The sequence below is a fragment of the Sylvia atricapilla genome, chromosome 17 (assembly GCF_009819655.1).
Source record: "Sylvia atricapilla isolate bSylAtr1 chromosome 17, bSylAtr1.pri, whole genome shotgun sequence".
NCBI lineage: Eukaryota > Metazoa > Chordata > Aves > Passeriformes > Sylviidae > Sylvia > Sylvia atricapilla.
The window spans coordinates 1,891,906-1,916,815 of NC_089156.1; the positions used below are offsets into that span (position 1 = coordinate 1,891,906).

At 56.4% G+C, this 24,910-nt stretch overlaps 1 protein-coding gene across 1 annotated transcript in view; it reads left to right on the plus strand.

The window, feature by feature from the left end:
- The first annotated feature begins 2,451 nt into the window (after positions 1–2,451).
- NOS1 (nitric oxide synthase 1) overlaps positions 2,452–24,910 on the plus strand; it is a 42,444-nt gene continuing 19,985 nt past the window's right edge. Inside the window, 20 exon segments of the mRNA XM_066331093.1 lie at positions 2,452–2,752; positions 2,755–2,803; positions 2,805–2,857; positions 2,860–3,111; positions 3,114–3,153; positions 12,121–12,149; positions 12,152–12,178; positions 12,181–12,251; positions 17,508–17,645; positions 18,071–18,119; positions 18,122–18,148; positions 18,151–18,214; positions 19,034–19,196; positions 20,553–20,644; positions 21,950–22,073; positions 22,075–22,092; positions 23,349–23,435; positions 23,437–23,489; positions 23,881–24,055; positions 24,802–24,903. Of these exon segments, the coding sequence (XP_066187190.1) occupies positions 2,455–2,752; positions 2,755–2,803; positions 2,805–2,857; positions 2,860–3,111; positions 3,114–3,153; positions 12,121–12,149; positions 12,152–12,178; positions 12,181–12,251; positions 17,508–17,645; positions 18,071–18,119; positions 18,122–18,148; positions 18,151–18,214; positions 19,034–19,196; positions 20,553–20,644; positions 21,950–22,073; positions 22,075–22,092; positions 23,349–23,435; positions 23,437–23,489; positions 23,881–24,055; positions 24,802–24,903 (1,911 nt within the window). The 5' untranslated portion in view covers positions 2,452–2,454.

Sequence of the window (24,910 nt, forward strand, 5' to 3'; positions counted from 1 at the left end):
AGCACCGGGGTTTCTTTCCAGCGAGCTCAGCAAGTCGCGCTGTAAGGTCGAGCGGGGCTGAAGGACGTGCACGGTGCCCTCCAGCTGTGCAGCATCTGCCCGTGTGAGCGGCTGGGGACGCCCGGCAGTGACAGGGAGCCGTGCCACGCCGTGCCCGCGGTGGCTTTGCCCCCTGAGACGAGCACGGTGCAGACACAGACCTCGCCCAGGCTGAGGGGTTGTGAGCTCTGCCCTCCCCGTGAGGACCCCCGAGCACACAGCGGGGCTGACCCCGGCTGGAAGCCGCTGTCCCACGCTCCCCTGGCAACTTTGGGCTGCTCCCAAAGCCACCTCGGTCCCCCCGGCGTCAGCCGAGGCTTTGGGGGGATGAGTTTGGTGTGACTCAGTGCCGTGCCTGGCGTCAGGGTGACGGTCACCTTGTGCGGGCTCAGGAAAGTCAGAGCCCGGCAGGGAGAAGGAGCTGCTGCCGTGGTTCCCCAAGAGCCTGGGAAAGAAGGGAAAAGCCCACTGTGAGAGCGGGGTGGGGATGGGGAAGGGATGGAGGGCTGCGAGGGAAAGCGAGGGACAGAACCGGTCTGGTGGAGGCGAATTCCTGCTTTCCTCCATCCTCCCCAAACTGGAACCTTCCGTGTCCTGCTCTGCTGCCCGAGCCCCGAGAGGTGGCACAGCCCGTCCCGGGGTCCCCATCCAGCGTCATTTGCAGGAAGTAACCTGGTAATTAGGGTGTTAATTAGCCCTTGAGGATGGCATTTAACCCTTTGCAAGCTGTTGGCGCTGCAGGGCCGAGTCACAGCAGGGGAAGGGGCACAGAGGTTAAACCCATCGGTCTGGGTTACGGATCTCGGATTGTTTTATTCCTAATTCTCTGCTAAAAAGCCCAGCCTGGGGTCAGCAGCATTCCTGACGTGAGGATTAACGTGCCCAAGTGGCACTGGTGGCACTGCCCTGCTCCTCAGATCCCCGTTTGTCCCATCTGGGAGCTGGAGGGAGCTCCCGGCAGAGGGGAACTGAGGGTGCAAATGCCGCCCCGAATATGGGGAGAGAGAAGATTGTTTTCCTTGCCATGTCAGTGCCTCCAGCAGAACAAGCGCCCTCTGTTCTCTGCCCAAAACTCAGCTTTTAAAAACAGAAAAGAAGGTGCTGGCTCGATGCAAAGTGTCAGTGCTCAGTCCTGGAGAGAAACGTTCTCCAGAGCATCTGAGAAACGCGAGGGGAGCGCGGGGAGGCTCCGGGAGCAGAAGCGACGGCAGCCGAGCGTGGCCGTGCGACAACAAGGGTCCCATCAGGAGTCGATGGGATGTGACTCCCCGAGGCCTGCGGGGGCTGTCGGCAGCCGTGCCCCGCCGCACGGGGCTCCCCCGTGGGCAGGACGAGCTCCGTGCGTGTTCTCCTGGCGGTGGTTTCCCTCCGCTGAAGCAGCTGGTGCGGGAGCAGCTCGGAGCCGATGGCAGGGCTGGGCTCGGGGGAGTGCGAGCGGCGCCTCCTTCTCCCCGTGCCAGGCTGGAAATCTGGGGAGAGGAGGAGCCGAGCCGTGATCCCTGCAGCCAGCCTTAAAAGCAGTCGGCTTTGGAAGTGTTTCCTAACTCAGGGGAAGGGCTCGAGCGGCCTCGTCTGTTCCCTGCTTGTGCCCGTGGCTGCTGCTCCTGGAGCTGCTCGGAGTGACAGCACCTACGGACACAGGTTCCCTCCCGGGCAGGGACGCCCGTCCCCCGTCCGGTTCTCACCCATCAGCTCTGTGGATGCTCTGGAAAGCCCACGGAGACGGGATCCTGAGCCCGCGGGAGTCACCCCCTGAGGCTGGCAGGGTGGGCACACGGGCGGTGTCGGAGCCCAGCGGGTCCTGCCGGGGCTGCCCGCTCCCCCCGCGCCTCCGCCCAACAGATGGTGCCCATTTTCGCAGGGGGAGGTGGAGGAAACAAAGCCCGGAGCGCTGCGAGGCTGCAGCCTGCCTCCCAAACGGAGCCCGGGGGGGTGACATCTGTGGGGACGGGGCGCCTGTGGCGTGCCGAGCCCCGTGCCGAGCGGTGCCTCACTTATCTCCCTCCTTTGTTGGTTTTTCCCCTCCTTTCCAGATAAAGAAGCCCGCGCACCGTCGGCGGGGATGCCGGTGAAGCGAGCGGGCTGCCTCCCCCTCTCTGCCCGGCGCGGGACCAGCGGCTGACTGGAAGCTGGAATGTTTCCCACTGCACGCCATGCCCAGCCCTGCCCGCCCCGCTCCTAGCCTGCCTTCCCAGGGCTGACATTCCCGCTTTTCTCCTGTCCGGAGAGCAGTGGCACCGAGCATGCCGCAGAAAGCCCCTCTGCAGCCGAAGCCCAGGGGAGTTTTCCAGTGAGTCCGGCTCCTCAAAAGCCAGAGCTGCCCCTTCCCACCCCGGCGTTGGGCAGCGCCTCGGACGGCGAATTTCCCCTGGCCCAGCGGGTGTTGAGGTCCTGCGGGCTGCAGGAGGGGCTGCCATGGAAGAGAATGTGTTCAGCGTGCAGCAGATCCAGCCCAACGTCATCTCGGTGAGGCTCTTCAAGCGCAAGGTGGGCGGCCTCGGCTTCCTGGTGAAGGAGCGCGTCAGCAAACCTCCCGTCATCATCTCCGACCTGATCCGGGGCGGGGCTGCCGAGCAGAGTGGCCTCATCCAGGCTGGGGACATCATTCTGGCCGTCAATGGCAGGCCCCTGGTGGACATGAGCTATGAGACGGCGCTGGAGATCCTGAGAAGCATCGCCTCCGAGACTTACGTGGTGCTCATCCTGCGCGGCCCCGAGGCTTCACCACCCACCTGGAGACCACCTTTGCGGCGACGGGACGCCCAAACCGTCCGCGTCACCAGACCCCTGTGCCCGGCTCCCAAGGCGGTTGACTTGTCCAACCAAGCGTGCCCAGCAAAGAGCAGGCGGCAGCCATGGGCTCCCTGTGGAGCAGGGAGGTGGGGAAGGAGCCCATGGTCCACGTTAACGGCGTCGTTCCCGGCAGCAAAGGGCCGGACGCCGGGAAGGGCAGGGACGGGGCTGCTGCTCACTCCTGTCTCAACGGCGTGGAGGACAATGAGCTGCTCAAAGAGATCGAGCCCGTCCTGCACCTGCTGAAGAGCAGCAGTAAGGACAGCGATGGAGATGCGCCCTCAAGGTAGAGACACGGGATATAGAAGTCCAGGTGGACTGGTAGGTCCCTAAATACATTTTTTACCTTTGGTGGAACGTGCTGGTTTTGGCTCCCCGAGGTGTCGGCGAGCACCTCTCCACAGCTCGGCTGCTGGCTGGCACAGCAGGGTGGAGAGGGAGAGGAGGGATGGAAAAAAGGGGGAAGCGGGTGGGTGAGGGGAAAAGGAAAAACTGGGAGAAGGTTGTGGAAGAAAGATTTAAGCATGGGAACTGGGGAGAGCTGGGATAATGTCTCACGGAAAGCCGAGCTCTGTGATGTGGTGGTTCATGGGTTGGGCTGGGACAAACTTCTACTCCGTGTTCTGAGTTCCATTTGGTTTAAGTTGAAGCAAAAGCCCATGCCTCAGTTTCCCCACCTGCCAGATGAGGTCCATGGTATTTCTGTCCTTGTGCTCCTGGCTTTAGAGCTCTCTGGTTGAAATCCGCTTTGGACTGTGGGAGAGGAGGCAGGAAGGTGGGACCAGCAGGGCACGGTGCTTCCCAGGAGAAATGAGTTTCCGAACCTTTTGGGAGACGGGAGGAGAACTCCAGTCCAGCTCCATCTGAAGCCAAGCCGGGGCAAGGGCAGTGGGAGCAGCCTGGTGGGAAGGGGGGAGATTTTTTCTATCGAGAGCTGGGAACGGCCACTCCTTGTGGAAATGCCAGCGTGGATCTGCCCCTGCTCCTCCTGGAGCCACATCACTATCTCAGGACTTGTGTGCATGGGTGGGGACGCAGAAAACGCTTGTCCCATGTCCTGTGAGGATGGGGAAGTGGGGCCAGCTCCTGATTTTCCTCAGCATTTCCTTGGGCTGCAGCACTCGGGAGCCGGAGCAGCTCCCCAGGGCCGTTCCTGCCTTACAAGCTGTTGTTGTAGCCGGGTCTTTTCAGTGCCAGCTCCCTCTCCTCCTGACCGTTCATTAACACTGATAGGTTGCCTTTTCCTATTGCTTTTCCCCAAGTCCCCGAACACATTTTAGCAGTGTCAAGTGCTGCAGCAGGTTGTGGCTGCCCTCGCTTATCGACTGGCTGGCAAAGCCCCGAGGTTCGCTGGAGCTGGGGGTCTGCGGCTCAGCCACGCGAAGATCTGTAATTCAAGTTCTCTGTGATTTCAGGTCTCTCGCTGTAGACGCTTCTCAGGAAAAAGGAAAACATTGTGTTCATTTTTCTTTATCGGAAACAAGAGGGGAGAGCCACAGCGGGGTTCCCCCCCCGTGGGCTCCAGCCAAGGCTGAGCTCCCGCTCGCTCCCATCCCAATCCCACCCACACCCCCTGTGTTTTCCACCTTCCTTGTTTTATTTTCAGTTGTTTTCATGCCGTTCCTGCTCTCCCAATTTATTCCTGTTTCCCGTGGAGGACACGGTGCTCTAAGCTTGTTAGGGTGCTCACACTGACTCAGAGAGAAAAAAAATATCTGCTGGGCTTGGTGCCGGTGTCTGGGTCCTTCCTGCCATCCCCTCCCCACCACAGGTACTCCCCAGGTCTTGTTCGTTTGGGAACTGTTGGGATTTGGAAAATTTGGAAATCTACTGTGCAATGAGAAGTGATTTAAACCCCCCCTGAGCTCGGGACACTCTCCAAAACCTGTCTGGACTGTGCATGCTTTAATCCAGCACCAGCCCGTCCTGGGATAGAGCCTGGCTTAAGAACTGAGACATTGAAAAGGTCATGACTGGATACAAAATGTGCAGGGGGGCTTCAAAATCCCCTCTGGGACCTCAGGGTCGCAGCTCAGCAAAGCCCCCAGAGGACACAATCCCAAAGTTTGGGATTGTACAAGGCACAGCCTCGCCCTTCAAACCCTGTGCCATCCCACTGGCTGCAGGATCTCCGAGGAAATTCTGCTCCAGCAGAGTTTTCATCCAGAGGGATGAAAAACACGGTTGTGCTTCGTGGAGTCTCTTCTATCAGAGATGAAACAGAAATGCTTTGATTTCACTTAAACTGAAGGGTATTGAAGCAGCAAAGCGGGGACTTCACCAAAACATCTATTTTATTTTCTTCAATATCATCATAATAAAAAATAAATCTTTGTAATCTCTATACCTTGGGGATGAAAACCCACAAATTCTCCTGCTTGCTGAAAAGCTGCAGCCTGGCTCTGCTGGAAGGGCTCTGTGTGAGGGAGAAGACCCAGGCTGGAGCAGAGATGGGAGGAGGTTTACTGCAGGGAGAAGCTGTCAGGAGCTGCCAGGCGGGGCAAAGGGCATTTCTGTGGGATCAGGCTGCGGGTGATTCATCTCCTCGCCTCGGCTCACACAGAGCCGGGGCATCCTGAAGGTCTCCTGCGCTCCGAGTTTTCTTGGATGGCAGGAGAAGTGCAGAAAGGTCAGGGAATAATGGGGAGTGAATGACTGGGGAGAGTGTTGGTCCATGCCAAGGAAATGCCAAAAGAACCGCAGCGAGCCTCATCAGATGGATGCAGCTCCTGGGCGTCGGGCCGTGATTTCTCCAGGCAGGAATAGCACAGGAACTGAGCTCTACCTGAGCCCAGGAGGGTGCAAACCTGCCTCAAGGTTGAGCTGGACACCTCCAGCCTGGACTCTTTGGCTGTTGCTCCAGCTGGGGATGGTGGGGTTGGGATGAATCCTGTTCTGTCTCCTCTCTGCCGGGTGCTGCCCTTCCCAGCCTGTGGCGCTTTGCCGGAGCTGATCCAGCTCACGGAGCTGTGACGGTGTTCCCAGGGCAGGTGGGAATGGCACAAGGCTCAGCTTGTCCACAGGGAGCCAAAACTTCTAGCTCAAGGCAGCCTTTGGCAAAAACAGTTCAAACTACACCTGATGCTTTGCGCTTCCTGCTCCTCTCCAGTGTTGCTTCCAAGGAAAACTGGAAGGGAGCCTACAAGAAATGTGGAGAGTGACTTCTTATAGGAGCATGGAAGACAGGATAAGGAGAATGGATTCAAACTGTCAGAGGGCAGGGCTGGATGGGATATTGGGCAGGAATTGTTCCCTGGCAGGGTGGGCAGGCCCTGGCACAGGGTGCCCAGAGCAGCTGTGGCTGCCCCTGGATCCCTGGCAGTGCCCAAGGCCAGGCTGGACACTGGGGCTTGGAGTCAGCCTGGGACAGTGGGAGGTGTCCCCTGCCATGGCACTGGATGTTCTTTAAGGTCCCTTCCAATCCATCCTGTAATTGATTGATTGATTGATTGATTAAAACCAAGTTTGCCTTGGGGACACAATGAGCTCCTTGTGGTCTGCATTCCCTCAGGGAATTCTCCTCACTCTGCCTTTCCCTCCCTCCGTGTGACCCCGCAGTGTGTCCATGGAGGGGCCGTGCCACAGCTGCTCCTGGGCTCAGGCCATCTGCAGTGGGAAAAGGCGGCCCAGACACGGGGCTCAAGGTATGATGAGAGCTGGCATTTCTGCCATGAGGCTCACCGTGGGCTAGGAAGCAAAAATAGAGTTTGATTCACTCCCTGCCAGCCAACCCAGGTCTGTTTTTCCCTCAGAGCTCTGGGGAGATTGTCAGGTCCCATCTTCCCTTCTTCTTCCCCCCCTCCCCACTGAGTTGCCAGGGTTTATTTTCCTTCCCAGGTCTCTCCCATGACATGAGCAGCGTGATGGAAACATGGCAGTTTCAGTCCAGACAGCAGCCCCGAGAGGGAGAAGAGTGCTGAGAGCAGGAATTCAGCTCAGGAAAGGTTTCAAGTTTCAGGCTCCAGCTTGCCTTGGAACAAACCCCTAGTTTTGCAGTTCAGGAAAGTTCTCTTCCTCCCACCTTCCTCAGGACCGCCAAAATCTCTTTGTGTTGCGCAAAACATTTCATTTGCATTTCTGATCTGTCTTCATTCTTTTGCACTTGGGCACAAAACTTTCAAACCTCGGAAAGGAGAAGGTTCCCTGGAATTACCACACTTAGGCCATTCTGGAAATGGATGCAGGGAGCTCTGGCAGGGAATAACCTTCATCCTCAGCCAGGGCTTCTTCCTCACTCTACTCCATCACTGGTCCAGGAGGCATCTGGTGCCTGGAAAGCACATATTCCACCCAAATAGATCCCATATTCCACCCAAATACATCCCATAGTCCATCTAATATCCCATATTCCCCAAATAGCTATCCACCCATACCCTATCCATCCCATATATCCACCAACCAAATCATCCCATAGTCCATCTAAATATATCCCATATTCCCTCCAGATACCCATATTCCATCCCATACATCCCATAGTCCACCCAGATATATCCCTATTCCCCCAAACAGATCCCATATTTCCCCCAATACATCCCATATTCCCCCCAAATGGATCCCATATTCCCCCCAAATATCCCTATTCACCCAAACAGATCCCTATTCCCCCCAAACATCCCATATTCCACCCAAACAGATCCCATATCCATCCAATAGATCCCATATTCCCAAATACAGATCCCCAATTTTCCCCAATCCATCGGAGCGTGCCCAGGACACCCTTTTCCACCCAGCCTCCTGTGCTGCCCCTTGCATCCCGTGGCTGGGCCAGCCCTTCTCCCTGTGTGTGCTCCCAGCAGACAATCCAGGCTGATCCCGGAGGATCCGCGTGATTCCACACACCCGAGCTGTGCTTTCCCTGGAGGGGAATCCTCCAGCTGCTGGTTGGGAGGGGCTGGGAAGGGGCAGCAGCAGCCACTGCAGCTCTGCCGGTTGAATTTTGAGCTGTGCTGGTGGGACTTTGGGATTGTTTGGATCTGCTCCCAGTCTTCCGTGTCAGTGCCTCCACAAAGGCATTTTCCAGCCTCATTTCACAGCTCCCTGAGGCTGGCAGCTTGCTCGGCTCATTAGTCGCTGATCCCAGCGCGGGCACGTTCCTGACTTTCTGAGCCTGCAGGATCTTCTCAGATCATTCCCAGGTTCTTCCCCGAGGCTTTTGTGCTCTTCCTTCTGTGCTGACCCAACCCCCTCCTGTTCCTTGCTGGGGTCACCCTGTCCCCACCCTGAGCACACTGTCCCTGCTGCGTCTCCAGGGAGCACATCCCAGCTTTTGGGTTATTCCTTCTTCCAAAGTGCTGCTTCCTTCCTGAGCTCTGCTCCATCCCCACACATCCCTCCTCCTGCCCCATGCCTCTCCCTCCCACACCTTGCTGAACCCTCCAGCCTGCAGCCAACTGCCCCAGGGAACTTTCATTTCTGAGGATGCCATGGCCTCTGGAATGTGGTTTTCCCTTTGGAATGTGGTTTTCCAAGGGGCAAAACAAAGGTGAGGCAAAGCTACTTATCCCAGCCCTGGGCACCAGAAGGAGGGGCATTGAAAGTGTAGCCATTCCCCAGGAAAAATCAGGGAATGGGGTAAGAAGAAGGAATTTCTCTCTTTCTGTGTGAGCTTCTCACACAGCCTCAGGCTCAGGTTTTCCAGGAAGGCCTGGAAGGAGAAGCCTGTCCCTGTCACAGCACAGGGTGGTGTTGTCAGTGTCACCAGCGCTGTCACCGGAGGTGTGGGCCTGCCATCCTTCTCATCCATCCAGACGGGGCTGGCAGCAGCCAGGGCTATCTCTGCTCTCTGCCTGGAAGTCAGAGAGATCCTTCTGCCAAGGAATTCAAAGGAGCGAGTGACAAACTGACAAACTTCCCTTTTGCTCTTTTTTTTTTTCCCCCTCTTTAATTCTTTTTGGAAAAGCTTTGGAGAAATTTCTGAAAGGGCTGTCTCAGCAACTTCCCTTCTGCTTCATCACTCGGAGCACTGCACATCATCAAATTAGTCAAAGAAACAGTGGTGCCTCTCATTTCTCCAAACAGCCAGATGCTCTTTCCAAGGGAGCAGCATCCCAGGCTCTGCCTGGCTCCAGTGGGGGAGGGCAGGATTCCGCTTTCCTTTTTAAAGTCTCAGATTGGCTTTCAGAACAGGATAAAAGCCCTCAAACTGGTTTGGGTCTCTCTGATCCAAGAGATCTGGCTAAGAGTGTGAAATGGATCTGGGAGTGGGCAGAGAGGGATGGACCATGGATCTGCCTTTTGGGAGAGTTCATCCAATCATGTCCCTCCGTCTTCAGCACTGCTTCCAGCTCCTCAAAGACATCCAAGTGGAGATTTAAAAATTCTCACGGAGTGTTTTTGGGTTGGAAAAGACTTCAAAGCTCATCCTGTTCCATCCCTGCCATGGGCAGGGACACCTGCCACTGTCCCAGGCTGCTCCAAGCCCCAGTGTCCAGCCTGGCCTGGAATTCTCCAAAGAAGAGGAGGCGCTCCTCTCTCCCAAGGCAGATCCCTGGGATGTGCCCCTGGCTCCCTGGGGGAGCTGTGCCCTCCCCAGTGCCCACCAGAACGGCCTGTGGGCTCTCCTGTTCATCAAATCCTTTTGGAAGCCTTGTCCAGGGGCTGAGCTCAGGGGCTGTGGCTGTGAGTGACATCCTCCCAGGATGTGCCAGGTCACCCTGTGCTCAGAGGGCTGGAGCAGCCACGGCAAGAGAGGAAAATAACTCATCCAAAAGTCCTGTCCCTGTCCAGCTCGCAAACAAGGCTCTTACAAGCAAAGGGCAGGAAATATTTGTAAAATGAAGCAATTGATGGGTTTTTATTTTTATTCCCCATCTGTGCTCGGACTGGGGTGAGGCTCTGGCTGCCTGAATGGGCTTTTCTCTCCCTGCCTCTCTCCAAAAAGACAGAGCCGGATCCTTCTGGGCAGCCCCATCCGGGGGAGGTCTGTGCTGGCTCAGGCAGCCCCTGCCAGGCACAGCCCCAGCCCCAGGTCACTCTGGTGCCTTTGTCACAGCCACGCTGGCTGGCCTTTTCCAGCAGAGCTTTTCCAGCAGGGCCAGCCCCTCGCTGCTCGTGCAGCCATAAATCCATGGGGAGGAGCAGCCCCAATCCTGCTCCTGCCACACCTGCAGGGGCTGTGGAGCATCAGGTCACCCCCAGCTGGATGTCCCTGTCCCGGGGATGTGGCACCTCGCTGTCAGGTGATGCTCCAGGCCAAGGAATGGGAGCAATTCCAGCAGGAGCTGGAAACCCCAAAGCACCCAATTAATACCAATTTAATTCAGCGTCGGGATTTCTCCAGCTGCCAATGTTCATGGCTTTGTTCCTGTGCACACAACACAATCCTACATTTCCAAGGCTTCCAGCTGCTGCTGCTGCCGATGGATGGGTCCCTCTCCAGCTTCCCCAGTGCTGGCACTGGCCCTGCAGACCCTGTCTGGCAGCAGCAGGTACCAGCATCCTTCTGGAGGTGCCTCTGGGATCTCTGGCTGAGCCCAGACTGCTCCTGTGGGCCCCGTGGTTTCCAGAGGCTTTCCTCTGCTAAGTCCCAACTTCCAGGAGAGCCAAGGAATGTCTTCCCAATAGATCCAGATCTTCTGTCTGGGTTTTGGGCCCAAAGCCGTGAGTGAGGAGCAGCGGCTGGGGCTGGAGGTGACTTCAGGAGCTCGGTGGCCCCGTGCTGACCTGGCTCCTTGTCCCCTGGCACGGCGGGGATCAGGGCAGGAGGGCAGGGATGTGCAGCCCTGCAAAGGAGAGTTCTCTGGAGATTTAACAGCTGGGGCTGGCTGGGAGGGGAAGCCAGATCGGCGCAGCTTCATCCTGCTAATTCCCTGCCTTGCTGCTGGGGATTACTGGGCTGGAGGGAGGCTGGCAGGAGACCCTGAGCTTGCCCTTTGGGCTGGGCACGGTGGGGTCGTGTGGCTGTCCCTGGGATCGCTGTGGGGCTCTGTGTGGATCACCACCACCTGCAGCAGAGATTGGGATCTGTTGCCTTTGGCTGGGTGCTGCGGTGGAGTTTCTTGGGTCTTATCTGATTGAAACCCTTTCACATCCTCCCCGGCAGCCAGGTCACCAGGGAGCAGCTCTCACGACCAGGGGGGCACAGAAATCCCAGGAAAAACCGCCCTTAGGCACCTGTGCCTCCTCACTTGCACCAAGGTGGCCGCTTTCCAATGTTTTGGAAGATGGCCAGAGCCCCGGGAAATGTTTTGGCAGCTGAGCATGGCTCTGTAAAAGCAGAAAAATGACAGAAAAAGCACAGGGAGGTGCTCCTTAAAAGTCTTTTCCTTAAACTAAAGGAGTTCAAGGACTGTGAAACTGAATTTATTTGTATTTATTTGTCTGCCTGAAATTGAATCCAGAGCGTCCTTCGGTGTGATTGATGCCTGAGTGCAAGTGTCCTACTTGGTCAGCCCAAACCCTGCCACCACTAATGAGAACTCTCATTATCGATTCAGTGGCATCTGGAAGACTTTTAAGGACTGACAGCAGGAGCAAAACAATTCCAGAGGGCATTTCTTCCGTGCCTGTGCCCATCCTGACCCATGGCCCCGCTCAGCCAGCGCAGGGAGCCCCTTCCCTCTGCAGTGCTGGTGACACAGGTGCCACCTCCTGCCTGTCTGAATGTCACATCCCTAAACCCTGTTTGTTTGCTCCTCGAGGAGCCTCACGTGGCTGAGCTCTTGCATTCAGCTGCTGGGGTGCATTTCAGAGCCTCTCCCCACCCCAAGATGTGTGCAGTACCCCTGAGTTACACCTGACTTACACCTGAGTTGCTCTGGTGTCACCAGGGCAGCCAGCGCTGGGATGTCCTCAGTCCCCAGCCTTCCCCTCGTCCCCAGCAGTTCCAGGGCAATCCAGCAGTTTGCTTGACTGAAATCACTCCCACTCCGGCATCTGGGAAGGTCAGGCAGAGGAGACAGAGCTCCTGGGAGCCTCCTGTTCCTTCTGGGCTGTTTTTTTTTTTCCTCTTCCCTCTTCCCTGCTCATGAACACCGAGCTGCTCTGCAAACTCCTGCCACCAGCTTTTCCAGCCTCCTTTCCCCATCTCCCTGCTTGTCTTCCCGGGGTTCCAGCTCAGCTTTCTGGGGTGGAGAGGCTCTGTTGCAGAGGCAGTGTGGGCACGGGGCTTTCCTGTGCCTCTGAGGTGGAATTTCCGTCGTGTTTGGCTTGTCCTCACCTCGCTGATTCATGGCCTTGGCCCAGGCTCAGCCTTTCCTTCCTTCCCACGGGGCAGCAGCCAAGTGTTGGCTCCCGTGGGCTGGAGCAGGAGCTGTGCCCGTGGGACCCCAATGATCCTGAACCCTTCAGTTTCAGGGAAGGGGAGAACAACCCCCAAAAGCTTTGCCGGCTCGGATGGAGAACGATCGTGGCCCGGGGACCTGTGGGAGAAGAGCAACGTCCCTGGGGTCCTGAACAACCCCCACCCCGAAGCAGAGCAGGTAAGAGACCATGGCTGGGGCCGCTTGGGTGGGAAAACCAAAACTCCCAGGGTCTGTGGGAACGTGTCCATCTGGTGGGTTCTCACAGCGCAAAGAACCTGCAAGGACAAGGTGTGTTTGATCCCAAAAGCTGGAGGGGATGGATCCCAGAACCTGCTTGGGCCAGGAGCTGAAGTCACTGTGGTTCAGGCAGGGAATGGAGGTCACTGGAGAATGATGCTCCTCATCCAAGGGCTGACGTGGGACGGAGCCCAGCCAGGGACCAGGACACTGAGGCTCCCTGGGGAATGTGATCCCTTCTGGTGGCACAAGGCCAAGCTGCATCATTAAAGTCCTTTGGATTCATCTGATGGTAATTCAATCGAGCACTTCAGATAATGCCTTCCACGGTGCCTTTTCATCTCCTCACACTTCACAGCCATAAATTCTCAGGCTTCCTTGCCAAAAGGAGATTAACTCCACGTTTGTAGCAAAGCCAGAGGCGTCAGGCAGCCCCTGCCAGGCCACCAGGATCACCTCGGGGAGAACATGACGTGTGTGAGCTCTGCCAGTGCTGGGGCAAAAGGGTCTCCCTGATGGGATCACCCAGGGCAGGACGTGGGGGCCAGACTGGAGATCACCTCGCAGCCATGGGCAGGGACACCTCCCACTGTCCCAGGCTGCTCCAAGCCCCAGTGTCCAGCCTGGCCTTGGGCACTGCCGGGGATCCAGGGGCAGCCACAGCTGCTCTGGGCACCCTGTGCCAGGGCCTGCCCACCCTGCCAGGGAACAATTCCTGCCCAATATCCCATCCAGCCCTGCCCTCTGGCACTGGGAAGCCATTCCCTGTGTCCTGTCCCTCCAGCCCTTGTCCCCAGTCCCTCTCCAGCTCTCCTGGAGCCCTTTAGGCCCTGGAAGGGGCTCTGAGCTCTCCCTGGAGCCTTCTCCTCTCCAGGTGAGCACCCCCAGCTCTCCGCCTGGCTCCAGAGCAGAGGGGCTCCAGCCCTGGGAGCATCTCTGTGGCCTCCTCTGAGTCTCCAGCAGCTCCAGGTCCCTCCTGTTCTGGGCCCCAGGGCTGGCTGCATTTCTTCGGGGAGTCCTGCCTGGAACGTTCCCATTGCAGCCTCACAGTGCCAGGGACCCGTGGGGGAACCCGAGCCCCTCTGTGCCCCACACAGGGCACTGGGATAGGCCTGCCCAGGCTGCAGGGCTGTCACCAGCCTGGCTGGGTGCTGAGGTGCAGCTGGGATCCATTCCCACCCTCCCTGCCCTCAGGACACTGCCCAGGTCTCCCAGCAGCACGGCCACTGAGGGGTGGTGTCACCCACGGGGACACGGCAGTGGCAGCAGCCCCGGGATGGCCCTGGCAGCCCTGGGTGGTATCCAGCACATGGATAAGGTGCTGTGGCAGGACTCCTGAGCCCGGGGCCAGCTCAGTGCTGCTCTCCCTGTGCCCCAGCTCTGCAGAGACTCCGGGCTCCTGCTCCTTTGCTAAGCCCCGTGCGTGTCCGTGTCTGTTACCATAAGCACTTTATAACCTTCTGTGTGCAGAGCTTAATTTCTCCCTGCGCTGGGCTGCCAAAACCGCCAGTCTTAAGCTGCTATTAAACTCTTTATTTTTTTATTTTTTTTTTTTCACTGGATGCACAGCTTTCTTTTTATCCTTCTTATCCCGAATCCTTACGCCTGCTTTTCTGGAAGCAGTGTGGCTTTTCCCCCAGCCGTTCCCCGGGGCTGTGTGCAGTCAAGGCAGCTGAACTTCTTTCAAGCAGCAATAAATACTATTAACACAGGGGCAAGTCAAGCCAAGTGGGAACTTTCCCTGCTTTGTTTGAAGCAGGATTGGGTGGATTCACTTGGCCAGGTGGCGAATGCTCACTGAGGCTCGTAATAAGGTGCTGAAAGCCCCGCTGGGCATCGATCCCCATCGCTCTGTTATTTTTTACAAAACCACAGCGCGGTTTTTGCCGGTTTCCCAGGAGCCCGGTCCCCCCCCCTGACCCTGGAGGTGCCGTGGCTGCGCCAGGTCCCGAGTCAGCCCTCGGGACTGATTTGTGGGCAGCTCCTGCCCCTGCAGCTCCGGGGAACCGCTCCGAGCACCTTGCGAGGGGATTTGCTGCCGTGCCAAGGCAAAGGACACGCTGTGAGCCCAGCGGAGCTGCCGCAGTCTGGATGGAAATGTCAGCACGGAGAGAAACCCACGACCCGCGGCTGCCGCTGCCGCCCTGGCACAGCCGCTGGGGCTCAGCGCAGCGGTCCCACGGCAGGGTGAGCACCTGCAGAGGCCACAACGAGAGATGTCCGCTGTCGCCGTGTCCCCGAGGAGCGGCAGGGCCCGGCGTGCCCTGCTGCAGGAGCAGACAGCTCCGGAGCAAAGTGCCGGCACGCTCCCGGTAAAAGCTGTTTGCATAACGCGTGTGCGCCCCGGCTGCCGCAGTTGTCTCTCGGCTTGTCCCTCTCCTGAGTCACCGATATCCCAGCTGCCTAATTAAAACATGAAAAGAGCTCACGCAGCTTGCGCTGGCAGAGCGGCGGGGAATATTTGGCTTCAGTTTCAGCGCGCACACACACACAACTCACACACAGCTCCTTGCCGGGCTCCTCTGGGTTCTCTCTCTCTCTCTGCACAGCTGCTCGGGGATGTGGCTGGCAGAGCTGACACCTCTGCTCCAGCCTGGCTGGCATCCCAGCATTCAGCATCCCTCTGCTCCGTGGCCCTCTCCCACAAGGGTTGGCAGGCACGGGAGCAGATTAACGGGTTAATCCTGGAATTGTCCAAGGAATGACACTCAGTGCTCTGCTCTAGCTGACAGCTTGGTCTGGCCAGGCTTGAGCAACCTGGGATGGTGGAAGGTGACCCTGCCCATGGCTCTTTAAAAGTCTCAACTCAACCATTCCATGATTCAAAGGTTGGGATCAACCTTGGAGATCTTTCCCAACCTTTATGACTCTGTGATTCCCAGTTCCTGCAGGGCAAAGACAAATGGGAGAGGGAGGAGGTTTGAGGGGGTTTGAGGCAGAACATCCGCAGGCAGATGAGCAGCCGACAGCCCCAGTTATGGGGACACTGCTCCATCTGCAGTCTCAGCACGTTTTGGGGCCGTGCCTGCTCCAGCAAGGAGTATTTTAGCAGCACACCTTGTCAGGAGATCAGAACTCCGATTAAAAAGTGCTGGATACAATCAACACTCCCTGCCTGGTGCTCCCGGTTCCTGTCTGGCAGGTGGAGCAGCAGGTGAGGATTGCTTTTGGTTGCATTTCTGAGCTGGTTTCAGCACGTTTTACCCATCTCAGAGATGCAATCAGGCTCAGAGGGAAGGTGGCAGATTGTCCCCTTTGGTCCTCAGGGTGGGTCAGGAGCACAGGGCCCTGTCAGTGACTAAAGAAATTATTCCATTCTCTTGGAAGAGTAAAAGAAGCAGGGGGAAGAAATGACCAGGTGCTGCCACTGCCACGATTCAGGTTGGATTCCTCAAAATTGAAAAAATGAGCTAAAAAATAGTATTTTTCCAGGACTACATCGAGGAGGGTCTTTTAATTTACTGGCGGGTTTGAGCCTCCGTGAGGTTTTTTGTTTGGTTTCTGCAGCATGCAAAGGCGGGGCTGAGATGTGCTGTGTGGACATTTGGCTTCAAGGGGTAGACTTTGACACACTCCTTGGGAAAATCACGGGATTTGTGACATGAGGAATGTCAGAGGTCCATGGCAGCACGGCCTGAGGGGTGCAGGGAGCAGCTTTTGGAAGCTGCAAGGATTAAAGAAGGTCCTGCCGAGGACTGAGGCTGTAAATCTCTGCCTTCCCCTCCAGCCCTGTCCCTTGTTCCCATAATATGTTTCCAGAGCGTGGCATTGCACTGCGAGCCTCAGGCTGCTTGAAATCCCTGTTTTCCAGGGGAAAAAACTCTGAGATTCTGGTAAAAACAAGAACTGAGCAAAAAAGTCTGGCCAACAGTGCCAGCAAGGTGTGTGCTCAGCCCAGGCACCAACCTCGCAGTCCCAGGCACGATCTCTCCGAGCTTTGGAAAGCAGAGTGATCCTCTGGCGAAGCAGGGACGAGTCAGACCTGGAGCCTCAGCTGCTTTGTCATCCCTGTTCCTCCTGCTGCTTTCCTTCCTCAAGCAGCAGCTTCTCCCAGCCTGGTTCTTGGCTTCAGGCTGGATCTGTGCTGCTGCTGCCCCTGCAGTGGTGACATGAGCCCAGGACCCCCAGAAAGGAGGGTGACACTGCTGAAGGCAGTGTCAGCTTCAGGAAACCAGATTAGTTCAAAAGGGAAGCCAGCCCCAGGATTCTTGTAGGAAGGGGTGGATCAGTCCAAGCCCAGCTCTGCTTTGCAGAGCCTTGAAGTGGTGCCAAACAGCAGCAGCTTTGGCCAGGACGCTCTCAGATGTCCCCTGGAGAGCTGCAGCAACAGCGCCGTGGTTCCAGTGATGGAATTACATCCCGGTGTAAGATCTGATTCCTAGGAGACAGAGCTCTGCTTCCCAGAGCCACTGCAGCTCCCCTGTCCCCACTGGAGACACCGGTGGCTCTTCAAGCTTTAAGTGCTTGGGGTGAGTAAGGGCCACAGCAGAAAATTGTGGGTTTATCTGTGAAAATGTGCAAAAAGAAGCACCTGGCACCAGTTCTGCTCCTCACAAGCTCTGTGCTGGCTGAGGCTCTCCCCGTGCTGGCACAGAGCTCAAGGAGAGCTGGATGAGGCCAGCTCATCCAGAGTGCAGAGTGCTCATCCAAGGCAGGAGCTGAGGCTGGAGAAATCCAACTACTTGATTCAGCAGCCCCCCCCACTTGGCTAATGTATCCATCCTCATTCCTACAATCTTTCCAGCTCTAATATCAAAGGAGCTGTGCCTTTGGCTTGCTCAGGTTGACGCTCAGCTCTTCGTTCTGTGCCACCAGTGAGGCAGAGCTTGGCACCAGGAGAAACTGAGCAGGTGACGCTCCTTGGAAAGAAACATCCCACAGATTTTAGAGGAGAGTCTTCCTCTGGGAAACTTGAACACAACATTCTTCAAGTCACTTCCACCTGTGTTTTTAACTCATTTCCCACAGGTTTGGCTGTCCCATAACCAGACACGACTTCTTAATTCCATTGCGAGTTGGCTGCTCCGTTGTAGGATCCCAAATAATGCCAAATATTGGGATAATACACCTCGTCTGGCCGTGTCACGCCCGAATTTAGGCACAGGCATCCACCCCCGCACATCCTGTGTTGTTGGGACCTTTTCCTGTGCTCTGCGACGAGTTCTGACCTTGGGCCGGGTGTTCCCTGTTTTCCAGGCGCCGCCATCCGGGCGCCAGTCCCCGACCAAGAACACCCTCAATGGGAGCCCTTCCAAGTGCCCTCGTTTTGTGAAAATCAAGAACTGGGAGACAGGCTCCGTGCTCCACGACACCCTGCACCTCAAGACTGCCATGGTGAGTAGAGTTGGTAGGACTGGCCAACATTCAGTGAGCATGGTTGAGTGGATGGTGCCGTTTCCAAGAGGATTTACCCAGGAATGCAGACGTGGAGGAGTTTCTTGTCTCCAGTAGGTTTGAATTCCAAGTCTGGTGCAGTAGGCAGAGAGAGGGAAATCCATCTGGGATAAATAAGGAAAGCCTTTGACTTCCTGCCAGCTGGGGTGGATCCCATCTCTCCATTGTCTGGGTCAGGAGGGACAGGAGGTGACTGTGCATGGCCTGGCTGTCATCACACAGTGTCCCCAGCCAGCTGGGAGTGTCCCCGTGTGTCAGACACCACCACGCTCAGTGCAGTGATCACTGGCTGCCCCAGCCCAGCTCAGGTGACCAGAAATGCTGTGGTGGCTCCAGAACATCCCTGTCCCCTGCTGTCCCCTCAGGCCACGGCGTGCACCGAGCAGATCTGCATGGGCTCCGTGATGACCCCCAGCCCCACATCCGCAAGTCAGAGGACACCAGGACAAGGAGGAGGTGCTGCTCCTGGCCAAGGACTTCATCGACCAGTACTACTCCTCCATCAAGAGGTGAGTGCTGCCTGCAGGAGGCCACAGCCCCAGGCTGCTGCTGGTGCCGAGATGTCACACGTGTCACCCGCTGCCTCCAGCCCTGGGGCCCAGCACAGGAAGGAGCTGGAACTGCTGGAAGCCCAGAGGAGGCACCGGGATGATCAGAGGGATGGAGCAGCTCTGCTGGGAGGAAATGAGAGTTGGGAATGTTCAGCCTGGAGAGCAGAAGCTCTGGGTGACCTCATTGGTGCCTTCCAGTGCCTGAAGGAGGCAAAAAGAAACATGGAGAGACTTGAGGAAGGGCCTGGAGGGACAGGACACAGGGAATGGCTTCCCAGTGCCAGAGGGCAGGGCTGGGTGGGATATTGGGCAGGAATTGTTCCCTGGCAGGGTGGGCAGGCCCTGGCACAGGGTGCCCAGAGCAGCTGTGGCTGCCCCTGGATCCCTGGCAGTGCCCAAGGCCAGGCTGGACACTGGGGCTTGGAGCAGCCTGGGACAGTGGGAGGTGTCCCTGCCATGGCAGGGGTGGTGGGATGGGATGAGCTTTAAGGTCCTTTCCAGCCCAGGCCATTCCATGATTCCATGATCTGATTTCCCATGTGTGCAAGTCACAGCGGGAGAGACTCCAGTGCTCCATCAGCAGCTGGTTCTCGAGTAGAGTTTCATTCCTGGTGTTTGTTGTGTCCCTTTACAAGTCACTGCCTCTCCCCCTGGTCCTTGGGCCAGCCATCCACACAACCCCTGTGTGTGTGCAGGAACCAGGTATTCCAGGTGGAGAGCAGCAGCATTCCCTGCCCTCTGCCTGACCCTCCACCCCTCTGCTCCCAACCTCCCCAGATCGGGCTCCAAGGCGCACATGGAGCGGCTGGAGGAGGTGACCAAGGAGATTGAGGCCACTGACACGTACCAGCTGCGGGACACGGAGCTGATCTACGGGGCCAAGCACGCCTGGAGGAACGCGGCGCGCTGCGTGGGCAGGATCCAGTGGTCCAAGCTGCAGGTGAGCACCAATCCCACCAGGAACATCCAGGAGATTCCTGCCCAAGGCTGTGCTGGAGTTTTGGAGAGGCAAATCCTGCTCTCCAACACTTGGGAAGCGCAGGCCAGGCCCAGGGGCAGGTGCTGAGCACACACAGCTGCCCTCAGCAGCTTTGGGGTGTCAGCAGGAGCTGGAGACACAAGTGTCTGTCTGTCCCACCAACCTACAAGCTCTGTAACACATTACAATGCATAACATAGAGGTGAATTTAACACCTCATAGATTTACTGATGGGGAAGGTAGAGATAAGGGTTTAAAAGATGAAAACAAAATTCAAAAATCGTTTTCAGCTCTGACCATCTATTGCTTACTGGCCCACAAGCTGATTGTCATTTTAAAGTGCTTATAAACTCTACAAAAAATAGAGCTGAATGCAGTTCACATCCCACTCCAAAACCAGAACAGTTTTTCTGATTTTCTGGAATGACAGTAAAGATGGATGGGATAGCTGTCTGGGATGGGAGATGAGGTGGCTGTGTCTGAAATGGAAGCTGGGGCTCCAGGAGACATTTCCAAAATCAGATCCTGCTCCAAAATCTCTCCTGCTGCTTCCAAACCTGTTGCTCCACCTGGATAGAGGCAGCAGGAGAGGTTTGTCCTCAGCACTGAGATCCAGCAGGAGAGGAGTTGGCTCAGTGCCCTTTTGGCAAGGGAAACACAGAACGGGATTGGGAAACAGTGATCCCTGGGGAATCCCTTGGTACAGAGATGTCCTCTCCTCCCGTCACCTGGAACAAATCCAGCGCTGCTGAGCAGCTCCTGTGGCTGCTTCACACAGGGAATGAGCACAGCCACTTCTGTTGATCCCCCTTCCGGATTCCCAATGCTGACGCGGATGCCCCATCCCTGACAGTGTCCAAGGCCAGGCTGGACAGGGCTTGGAGCAACCTGGGATGGTGGAAGGTGTCCCTGCCCATGGCAGGGGGTGGGATGAGATGCTCTTTACAAGTCCCAACCCAAACTATTCCATGATTCCCTGTCCCTCAGACCTGACTGACACCTGTTCTGTTCCAGCTCTGAGTGCTGATCTACAGGAGGAGCAGAGGAGAATCTGTAATTGTTGGGGGATAAGGCAGGAACAGCAGCAGGTTGAGAGCATGGGAATGAGGAGGTTTTTGCCTGAGCAGCAGATGAGTCACCTCTCCAAAGCAAAAGGGGCAGCTGGATTAGACATCCACATGTTCCAAAGGCAGGGAACACGTAATTATGGAGCTTTAGATCCCACAGTGGTGCCTGGAGTTCTCCATGTGCTGTGTTTCCTCTGCCTGGCTCTGCCCTAGGAGCTGGAACATCCCCACAACTGCTTCCCTGTTCCAGGTGTTCGATGCCCGGGACTGCACCACGGCCCACGGGATGTTCAATTACATCTGCAACCACATCAAGTACGCCACCAACAAGGGCAACCTCAGGTGAGCCACCAGGGAGCCACCAGGGTCTGGATCCCAGGGCTCTGGGTGAGTGGAGACCCAGCCCTGGGCCCTGCCGGAGTCAGGTCTGGGCCACTGCAGAGCCAAGAGCTCCTGGGAGCATTAGAGAGACCTGATCTGGGGTGGAGGACTCCTGCTGCTCCAAGCTCCCTCTTTTTGCTGCCTGTGGGACCTCAGAGGGAAGATTTTCCCATTATTTCCCCCTTGCTATATTCTGCATCCAGCCCAGAGCTCGCACTGCTCTCCAGATCTCTCTGAAAGCCTCCGTTAGCAGCCAGGAGCTGGGAACACCCCCAGTTCCAGAGCTGTGACTTCCTCCAGTGTAACTCCTTGGGAATTCACTCAGAGCACACCCAGAGCTGGTGGCAGCCCCTTTCCCCAGCATTTCCCCCTCCCGCTGCTCCCAGCATTCACCAGCTGCCTTTTGTGGGAAATGGATTTGTAGACTCAGAAATGCCATGGAATAGGACAGACTTTGCTGAGAGCGAAATGAAACTGGAAACAAGTTTCAAAGGATGGCTTTGTGAGTAAGACTAGATACTTTGGAGAATATAACTATGAAAGGTGTGTTGTAGTGCCACTGTTTTGGCTTCGTTTCTTTTGTTGTTAAGGTCAGGAAGAATAATACTCGGGAAACGAAGATGCAGTTTGAACTTGGAATTTTTATATATCTTATCTATTTACAGTATTTACAGGCTCATGAGCTGTGAGCTTAACTAGCAAGCCAGGGAAATGAGATAAAATGCAGTGCTTCTAACTCCTACTAAGGCTATTTAGAGATGATACCCCATAACAAGGTGACACCTCTATTATTTATACTTTGACCCAAATATGACCGCTCGAGGCCCACAATGGAGATTTTCTTCACCCAATTAGAGAAAGCTACCTAAATCCATGAAGAAGAAGAAAGAAGAAAGTGAAGAAAAAGGACTTAGACAACACCCCAAATCCTCCATCTTGGCTCATATGTATTACTATACACTAAAACCCTAAACTCTAAGTGTTCAGGATTCCAACATGTACTAGGACCCATGAATGGGTAATTTTAGATGACTGGCTTTAAGGCATTAGCAGCCAAAGCTGATAGGCCAAAGAAATACTTCTAATGCATTTTAATTAGGAAATACTTTGGCTTCTGATTGTGACGGCATAAATTATAACACCCTGCATTGTCTCACCCTTCACATGAGACTGAAAATGGAATAAAGCTTTTAAACACCTCTCAGGAGCCCCATCTCCGGGGTCAGCCAAGGGCGTAAACCAGCACCTTTCCTTTCCCCCTTGCAGATCTGCCATCACCATCTTCCCGCAGCGAACGGACAGCAAACACGACTTCCGCATCTGGAACGCGCAGCTGATCCGCTACGCCGGCTACAAACAGCCCGACGGCTCCGTCCTGGGCGATCCCGCCAAACGTGGAGCTCACCGAGGTGACCACCCGCCCTTCCCACAGCTGCTGGGGCACACGGGAATTCTGAGAGCCCCCACGGGGAGTCTTGGTTTGGAAAAGGCTGGTGTCTGCTGGAGAGGGCAGGGCGTCCCGTGGAAGGGAGGATTCAAAGCCAGCCCCTCTCTGAATTATTGTCGTTTCCAAAGTTAAAGGGGCTCTCAGGGGAAGGCATGGGGATGGCAATAGCAGTTCTTTACTGGTGTGTGTAACGAGGCAAACAACCAACAACCACTACGGCATTAATAATAAACAGAACCAAGAACCTTGAGGGGCTTTGCTTCACAAGCCGGGGCAGTGTGATCTCAGTGCCCCTGCAGGACCCCGAGAGCACCAAGCCAGAATGATGGAAAATCCGGGGTTGGTGGATGAGATAAATCAGAATCTCCATACGGTGGTAGCTGGAACGGCAGGGATGTCCCAGCAGGGCAGGGCAGTCCAGGGTACAGTGTAGCAAAAAACCAAAAACCCTCCAAGCAGCGCCGAAGTGGGAGTGAGACAGGGCAGGAGGAGGCGAGCTCAGAATTCCTGGGCACACGAGCAAATGATGGAAGATATCCCAGGACTTGGTGGTGACAGTGAACTCCTCCTACAGCAAGCAGCAGCCTGGCCGTCCTCTCTCCAGTGTCGAGAGCAAGAGACAGCGTAGCTGCCCCAGCCCCATCCTCTACCTGCCCCCAAACCTCACTTCATCTGAGGGAAACTCCCCAAGACAAAAGAAGTTTAGCTCCCAATGCTAAATACTCCTCTCCCCACTTTTGGCCACCTCTTTGTTTGGTCAAGCACCTACAAGTACCCAGCAGTTAGTCTCCTAGTAATTTATGGGAAAAAAATTCTGTGAGTAAAGAGAAACAAATCCACCCCCCAACACTGGGTCAAGCGGGTTGGGACTGTCCAGTGCAGCACCGCAGGGAGTGTTTGGTTTGTGTCACCCTCCGATTTTTCCCAGGAATAAAGGCTGAGTTTTGTCACTTTTCTGCTTTTCTCGCCCATTTTCTCCTTCACCATTACAGGCACGAGCCATGATCCCACTGGGGATCTATTCCAGGCTCGTTTTTACCCCCAAGTTCCCCTGACTTGGCCATGGGTGGGCTGGGACAGGCCACCCCCTCTTATAGCTCCCTTTGCTCAACCGTAAGGACAGAAATCCTGCCAGGAGCTGTACCCAGGACCACACAATTCCCTGCCCGGGTGCCTGAAGAGCAGCTGACCTCAACCCAGCCTTTATTTCCCCTGCAGATCTGCATCCAGCAAGGCTGGAAGGCTCCGTACGGGCGTTTTGATATCCTGCCCCTGCTGCTCCAAGCCAACGGCAACGACCCCGAAGCTCTTCGAAATCCCGCCGGAGCTGGTGCTGGAAGTGCCCATCCGGCACCCCAAGTGAGTCACAGGCAGCCCCAAAACGCTCCCAGGGCATCAGCAGGACTCAGCTCCTCTGCTTCCACCCTTGCCATGGCCTGGGGGCTTCACCCAAGACCCTTTCCCAGGTCGTCCCTCCAGTAAAGTTGGCAGACGTGGCAAGGAGGTGGTGTCGGTGTCTCAGGGCTTTGCCTTGTATCCAGATTGATTGTCCTGGGAAGTTTCCTTTTCCCAGGGCTTACACCACTCCATAATCACCTTGTCCCCATAAACAGCCCTGAAGGGAGGTACCGTTGGAAATGTTCTGCTTCAAGTCCTTCACCCTGGTGGCAAAGTGACCTCCCCCATCCCCCTGACCGCACCGGGCAGAGAATTCCTGCCTGGTTGCCTAATCCTGCCTTTTTCCCGGCAGGTTTGAGTGGTTTAAGGACCTGGGCCTCAAGTGGTACGGGCTGCCAGCCGTTTCCAACATGCTCCTGGAGATCGGGGGCTTGGAGTTCTCGGCCTGCCCCTTCAGTGGCTGGTACATGGGCACGGAGATCGGCGTCCGCGACTACTGCGACAACTCCCGCTACAACATCCTGGAGGTGACTCCTGCTGCTCCTGGCGCCTGGGCGGTCACTGGGGAGCGGGCAGGACACTGGGGGAGTGCTCCTTGGAGGGGAGAGGACAGGGTGTCCCTTCTCCTGGAGCCACAGGGCTGAGGTTGGCAGGGTCTCTGTGTCCTGTGGGGCCAGCACATGTCTGACACGGCCACTGTGATCCCTCTGGGGCTTCCCACAGGATTCCCAAAGGATCTTAGGGATCAGCAGGCACCTGGCCATGTGCTCAGTTGAGTGCTAAAATGTGAAAGGGTGCAGAGACACTTGGTGGCTCCTCAGGGACGTGTGTGCCCTTGGGGACCCTTCCAGCTGGTCCCGTGGCTCAGGGGCTGCCCACACTGGGAGAGACAAAGCCAAGCCATGGGGATCTGGATCCATCAAAACCTTCCAAGGAATACTGTGTTATTTAGAGGGGCCCCATCCCTCCCCAGTCTCCTGAAAACCAGAGGGGTGGGAGCAGTGTGAGGGTGCAGCTGCTCCTGGTGGGCTCCTCAGCAGCATTTGGCCACCTGCCTCTGCTCAGAGAGGAGGAAAGGCCATGTGCTCCTGCCATGGAGAGAAAAGGCAGGATTCCTTCCCAGAGGAAGGCACAACATCAGGCCTTCCCTGCCCTCTGGGTGCCTTGTGCCAGCCTGGGCCTCTCCTCTGGGTTCCTCTCCCCAAGGAGAGATCTCCAAACCTTGGGGTTTTTGGCCATTAAGTGCTTCCCCTCCTGCCATGTGTTGTTACAGCAAGTGGCCAAGAAAATGAACCTGGACATGAGGAAAACGTCCTCGCTGTGGAAGGACCAGGCCCTGGTGGAGATCAACATTGCTGTGCTCTACAGCTTCCAGGTACCTC